General features: G+C 35.5%; 1 protein-coding gene across 2 annotated transcripts in view; it reads left to right on the top strand.

Annotated features, from left to right (window-relative positions):
- Positions 1-3,579, top strand: part of LOC122253262 (heme-binding protein 1) — a 7,104-nt gene extending 3,525 nt beyond the window's left edge. The window contains exons 5-7 of one of the 2 annotated variants that reach the window (XM_043016193.2): positions 599-770; positions 1,346-1,456; positions 2,245-3,579. In XM_043016193.2, the coding sequence (XP_042872127.2) occupies positions 599-770; positions 1,346-1,456; positions 2,245-2,311 (350 nt within the window). In that variant the 3' untranslated portion in view covers positions 2,312-3,579. The remainder of the gene's footprint in view (positions 1-598; positions 771-1,345; positions 1,457-2,244) is intronic. The other variant, XM_043016192.2, reaches the window with a different exon arrangement.
- Positions 3,580-7,500: the final 3,921 nt, after the last annotated feature.

Here is a 7,500-nt window from a genome sequence, read left to right on the forward strand (position 1 = left end):
CTGGATGTTTGGAGAATGTTTGAGTTTTGATTTCGTTGAGGTATGTTATGGTTCGTACTGTTGTTCTGGGTATATATATATTCAAACAGATACAGACACAGATATACAGACATATACACTCACAAGCATAAACACACATACACACACATACACACACACACACACTCTCTCTCTCTCCCACATACACACAAACAAACAAACACAAGCTACCCAGCATAAAACAAACGAAATCCACTGTATCAATCTGTATGGGACCTTAACCACGAAACCATCACCTTTTTTCTAGAATGATATAATCTTTCTTTTCTTCCGGACTGGAGTTAAGTTCTTCAAATAATTATAAATTTCGAGAGTCGAATTATAGAACGAAATTAAGTGTAGTGAATGTAGAAAAAATGGCTTAGAGGAAAAGAAAAGAACTTTACAAAGCAAATCACATAACCGGAGGGCTTCCACGAAAGCATATCATTCTGACGAAAAGGTAATCGAAGCAACGCCAATTACACCAATTAACATCCTTCATCCTAAGCCTCTCCTACAGCTTCATCCTCATCTATTCTTTCGCAACAGAGTATTCAAACCTCTCTTCGCTTAACAGACGAAAGCCTTGCCATGGCGGCGCCTGTGACGACTGAGGTCACGGCCGGAACAGCGACTAATACGTACCAGATGTGTTTCTACATTGGCGACGACCACCAGGCCAGCCCGCCCACGCCCGCCGATCCTCTGGTCACCATCCAGGACCGCCCACAAAGCACCGTGTTCACCAGGTTCGACTGGGTCCTATTTATCTGCTGTTCATTGATTTATTTATCTTTGATTATATATAAATATATATATATATATATATATATATATATATATATACATATATATATATATATATATATATCTCCATATACAACACATATATATATCTCTATCTATATATATATCTATATATATATATATATATATATATATATATATATATATATATATATATATATATATATATATATATATATATATATATATATATATATATATATATATATAATTATATAATATATATATATATATATATATATATATATATATATATATAATATATATATATATATATATATATATATATAATATATATATATATATGTATATATATATATATATGTATATATATATGTATATATATATATATATATATATGTATATTTAAATTTCTAAAGAATAATGTGTATGCTTTTATTCATTTTTCTATTAATTTCCTCACTCACTCATTTATCTTAACTGCACGCAAACTAAGCTGGCTCTTAAACTAGTTTGCCATTAGGCGTGAAGGTGTAAGTTTCTGTCGCGCCCTTAGGACTGTGGGCGGGTACCTGCGGAAGGATGAGGACTGGCTGACGGAGGCCGGACGTCTGAATGAGCTCCTGAAGGAAGGCGGGGAGACTGTCTCTCATGAGCACATGTACTGGTAAGTAATTCATGTCTCATGCACGGGATATAGGACAATTCCAGGTAGATGTTTAGGTTTGAGACATTCAAGATTGTTGTGCCGGGGAATAGGACTCCGCCACTAACTGCAGAGTGCCTCTCCCTCAATTTTACCTTTAGGGGGAGCGCATGTTCGTTAGCAAAGCAATGCACTACCTTTCTCTTATTATATACCGTGGACAGAAACGAAAATGAAATGATTACAGTGGATATTGACGAGGAGAATCAACAGCACATGCGATTGGTCATCCTTCGCCAGCGGCTGTGGGTGCGGATGACTCACGAAGAGTCACCCGCACCCACAGCCACTGGCGAAGGAGGACCAATCGCATGTGCTGTTGATTCTCCTCGTCAATATCCACTGTAATCATTTAATTTTCGTTTCTGTCCACGGTATATAATAAGAGAAAGATAGTGCATTGCTTTGCTAACGAACATGCGCTCCCCCTAAAGGTAAAATTGATGTAAAATGATACGATCTCCTCTAACTATCGCAAAGCTCGCCTGACCGGACCTCGAGTCGCATGTCAGTAATTATCCAAAGAAAGACGCGGGTGAGGTTTTCATGACCAAGGCCAGAGGAGTGTCCAAGGTCAGTGGCCTTCGTTCTCTTAACGGATTATTGACATGGCGGTAATGTGTAGCCAGCTCTCCCGGCCTGGCAATTCCTGGAGGCGTAAGTAAAGATATCGCGATAGGCATTCGTGCTTAGTACAATGCAAAGGGAACTGAAAAAGGTGAATATTCATGAAGGTCCTCTTCCTCCAGGGTTGGGTACGACGCCCCCTTCAAGTTCTGGCATCGCCGCAACGAGGTCTGGCTCCTCAAGGACTAAGGGCCAAGTGCCATCGATCGCAGAAGACAGCGCGTGTGGAGCTGATTGCCATACGAGCATCATGGCCTGGATAAAAGTACGCAGAGTAGGTATGTCAAGCAAGTCAATTCCTGACTGTGCTGACCCCCCTCAGCATGAAAATCTGTGTCACTGCAAGAACCTCTCTGCAAGTGTTGAAATATCAAGAGAAGTTTGGATTCTGTTACCGAATCTGTTCACTTCAATGTTTAAGTTTTGATCAACAGTATAAGTGGTCACACACACACAGATATATATATATATATATATATATATATATATATATATATATATATATATATATATATATATATATATATATATATATATACATATATATACATATATATATACACAAATATATATACTTACATCCATAAATATCTATGGAACTAATTGCTGCTAATTTGCCTTCTTATAATCAAACAATTCTTTTACTTCCTCAGTGTACTGATCTTTCACACTACGTTTGTTCATACAATCCCTTTCAAATGTTGAAAAGAGCAACATCTGATCAAAAGATGCAATAACATACGAAACACTAATGAATAATATAGTCTTAAGTCATTTCCATGTTCAAACTTTCCTCGAGTCCTTTTGGCGTTCGCCTCTTTACAGCACTGAAATGTTCCCTCGATTATTTTCGAAATCAGCTTATTGCCTCCCTTTTTGACTTACCCTGATGCAGAATTGCTCCTTTCAGAGTTCTTATAAAATATGGATATGTTCAGTCTAGATGGAGGAAATTGGTTGTAAAAGATATAGAGTTCAATGCAATATAGTGTGCTATGTGCCCTGTATACAACCTATCCACTATATGTTATATACTTCAGTATACTGAAAGGTGTATGATAATCTCTTTTTTTATTCATAACTATTTCAGAGCATGTTTTAATATTTGTGGCATTGTGATGTTTTTTTACTGTTACGTTATCTGCCTGCATCGGTGACTGATGAATAACTATTGTTTTGTAAATCATTATTTAACTAAAATACAATATAGTATTAGTATTGCAATTCTTTAAATTTCTCTGGACTCCAATATTCTTTACAAAATTGTTAATCTTACTGCGCTGCTCTAGGTATTTCCTGTTAGTATAATATGTTATAATAGTATAATATGTTAGTAAATATGTTAGTAACATATTTACCAGATTTTATTGTTCAATTTAGTCCGCTATTTAACACCACGATTATGTATTTTTATAACACCATGTAATAGCACATAATAAATTTAGAATACACATTAACATGGCCATATCTTTGTTGCAACTTTCCTAGATATAGAGGATTTGAAATGTTGCACAACCACAGCGTAGATTATTGTCAGATTATATATTGCAGATCATGGTGACTTAATTACTTTGTTATATCACGTTATTCACTTACGTGTTTTTAACGACGTTCAAAACACCAGTGATTGATGACTGAAATATTATATAATTCACTTAAAAAATATAGTCCGTAAAAATAAAAGCAAACAATGAATTAAATAATTAGATAATTAAACATACATATGTTAATGCGATTCGATATCTACACACGTATGCGTTACTTTTATTTATCTGTAATAAATAAGATTGATAACCTAATCATTACGCAATTGGCTTCCAACTCCTGTCTGAACCCAACTATTACGCGGTTGCTGGAATCCTGATTATTTTCGGTGATACGATGAAAGCCATTTAATTTAAGCCCAAGATAAACGAGACACTCACATCATAGAGGCTTGATAAGGAGATAGACTGCGAACTTTCCTTTAATAACAACAAATAAAAAAATAATCTTTGTACTCAAAGTACATCTAAGATCAGGACATTCCTAAAGGAGTGATGTAAAGTATTGGACAATCGTAATAAACGTTATTATTATAGTAAATGATAAAGCTAGTATGCGCATGTATCTTAGATCACTAAAAGGAGGAAGAGAGGGAGAGGGAGAGAGAGAGAGAGAGAGAGAGAGAGAGAGAGAGAGAGAGAGAAAGAGAAGATATATATAGAGAGAGAGAGAGATGTATGAGATGTAAGAGAGATAGATATATATATATATATATATATATATATATTCATATATATACACACACACATGCATATATATACTTCACTCGTTCGTTTTGTAAGCCATCTGTGTGACTTCATCTAAAAAATCCAAGAATATAAATTTTCGTTTTACTTTGGATGTTGGATTTACGTATTCAGTTCGTTTGTTCTTGCTGGAAGATTTAGAGTTAATGACAATTAGAAACATTATGATATGAACATCTCAATTTAATGTATAATTGTAACACATGTTGAAAGGGTGTCAATGAAAACAATATCACGATGCGCATCTCCCATTGTGCAATCATTCAATAAAGCAGTATACCAAAGGCCTCTACCAGGGATTTTGTTTTCTTTTGCATTCTCTGTTGTGGCGGAAACCTTCAGAAACATTTCATTATTTAAATTAAACCTGCTTTGTGCCTTTCAGTTATAGGGCCTTTCTGTGATTTTTGCTTAGTTTTATTTTTTTTTCCTGTACCACGTTTATCCATCCAATAATAAATGTATCTATCGATGGATATTCTTTATTATTATTATCAATTCATCAAACATCGATATCCTTTCAAGCTTTCGTTTATATCTCTTTATAATACAGGCAAACAAACACAAATCAATATTACATGAATAGTATCAGGAGCCTCTTCCGATTGGCAGAATAATGGGCGCTAGAACGAAGAGGAATGTTGCTGAGTTTGCTATTCCAGTTGCTGTACACCATATATATATATATATATATATATATATATATATATATATATATATATATATATATATATATAATGTGTGTGTGTGTGTGTGTGTGTGTGTGTGTGTGTGTGTGTGTGTGTGATTGTTTGTGTGTGTAAACGGATAACCGTTTCCCTTTTGCACAAATCAAATGCTATCCTGCAAATATAGAAACTTTTGTTGTGAAATGAATGAAGTGAGGTTTCATATGAATGGACAGGACCTCCTACTTCAAAGTTCAGCTTTAGCAGTGTGTGAACCATAAGTTTCGATTCATGAGTCATGAGTCGAAGCAAGCGGCTCACACACTGGCAGCGCCGAATGGTGAGTGGAGGGACTGTGCATTCATCCCTAATGCCTTCCATATTCATCTGATGAGACATCCAGTCGTATTGTAAGTCCCTAGCGTGCAGAGTACATTGCATGAACATGCCGCGTTTGGTATTCTAGAAGCGTGTGTTCGTGTCAAAAGCGTGGCAAAGTCGTGGAAAATATTGAAACAATCGTGGAAAATCCGTGACACTGGGGTAAGCATATCATGATAGTTACACGGGCGAAAAAAAATATTTTTACTGTACTTGTTTTTTAACAAATACTTCATATGAGCGTACTACGTTTGGAAAGTAATATCTACATTGGATATATTAGGCATCATTGCCCTAGACTTGGATTACAAACCTTTTTAAGAAAACATGGATTCTCTGCTGATTTTGAGTTTGTTTACCTCTTGGCGGATTTTTCGAAGGAGAGTGAAGTTAAATGAATGGTAAAAGTGGTCAGGAACGTAAAGTCAAAGTATATAATTATATGAAATATGTATACATTAAATCTATATGTACGGTATATTAAAGATAAGCATATATGTACAGTATATACACATTAAATAAGGAAGATTATACATAACCACAGGATCCCTCTCATCCCGTTTGTTTTGATCGAGCGTGGAGTGAATTACCAACGTTCATGAAATGGTTGTCAATTCTTTAACTAGGAACCACTGATTCATACCAAAATTGAACTATCTTTTGTTAGTGCTACCTATGAATGAAGTTTCCCTTATGAATTTGTCGTTTGGACAGTGCCATTCATCCGAAACATGTTAACTTTGGAACGGTAGGTAAAATACCGCCTTCGTGACATGAACATGACATGACCACGACACGCAGAAAACGTCCCAAAGTACGGCTGGGTGTATCCAGGATGAACACAGTATCCTAATGATGATGTAAGTTGTTCTAAGAATTCATTTTCCATTGTTCATCTCTTATCCTTGGGATTTACATTTATCGTTCGCCATTTGTACACTTTGTAGAACGATGTGCTTCCTGATGCAGTCAAAAGCAAAGGCTGCTTGATGACTGCCCATTGTCTCACTTTACTCACGAGAAAAGAGAATAAATGACCCATAGCTCCTTTCGGATGTATTTCTATACTATCGAAGTTTGGAATGTTCTAAGGATATATTCCTTTGAAGGACGTATATTTTGATATCAGGACCAGTAGCCTGTTATGTAGATCTCTCTTTCCATCATAGGCAATGCTTCTGCTCCAAATGAACCATTTACTACTTTAAGATTGAGAGCTCTCAGAGATACTGTCTTTTTAAATCATGCTAATGCATTGGCTCTTGCTTTTTCATTATGACATTTCACTCTGATACTTAATTAAAAACCTCATATTCATCATATATCAAGTAAGCATTCCTAAATATCTCTTTGATGATGAACAGTGTGTACCGAGAGCATACCTTCCTTTAATGCAACAAAACAATGCCACGCAACGGACAAAAAGGGAAACCAACATCCTACATTATTACACCTACTGAAATTGATTTGATTCCCTTATGGAAAAGATAGTCATCCAAGAGAGGAAGCCGATCTGCTGGTTCTTGGGCGAAAAATAGAAATAGTTCTTGTTCCGTTCTTGGCAACGCTTATGGTACAATGCAATAATTTATATTAAAAGTAAAACCATTTCCAGTTGTAGATTCTCGGTAGTTACCTAGTGTTCTTTGTTCATATGGCTGTACACATGTGAAACGAAGGACGAACATCTTCGTTTATGTAGTGGTAATATAATACTTATGAACTTGAATTATATAGTTGAGCTATTTAGCAGTCGATATGCTGTCGTAAAGCGCAACTTTGCAACACGAAATATATTTCGCTTATCAATCTATTTGCAAAGTAATCAACGATTTCAGTTTACCTTGTGGATTTATATCAGATGTTTTAAGAGCCGACATCTTGATAGTGGGTAAACAACAAGGTTATATTGATGAGGAAGCAGGAAGATTTTATGAGAAGATACAGCGGAGGACTGAATGTTATCTTCAAGCACATGCCTAATCTATCTACCTTGTGAACGGAATTGTTACACAATATATCCCATTATGCAGCCTCC

The sequence above is a fragment of the Penaeus japonicus genome, unplaced genomic scaffold (genome assembly GCF_977035675.1).
Source record: "Penaeus japonicus unplaced genomic scaffold, GWHDUDI00000001_assembly GWHDUDI00000037, whole genome shotgun sequence".
In the NCBI taxonomy this organism is placed as follows: domain Eukaryota; kingdom Metazoa; phylum Arthropoda; class Malacostraca; order Decapoda; family Penaeidae; genus Penaeus; species Penaeus japonicus.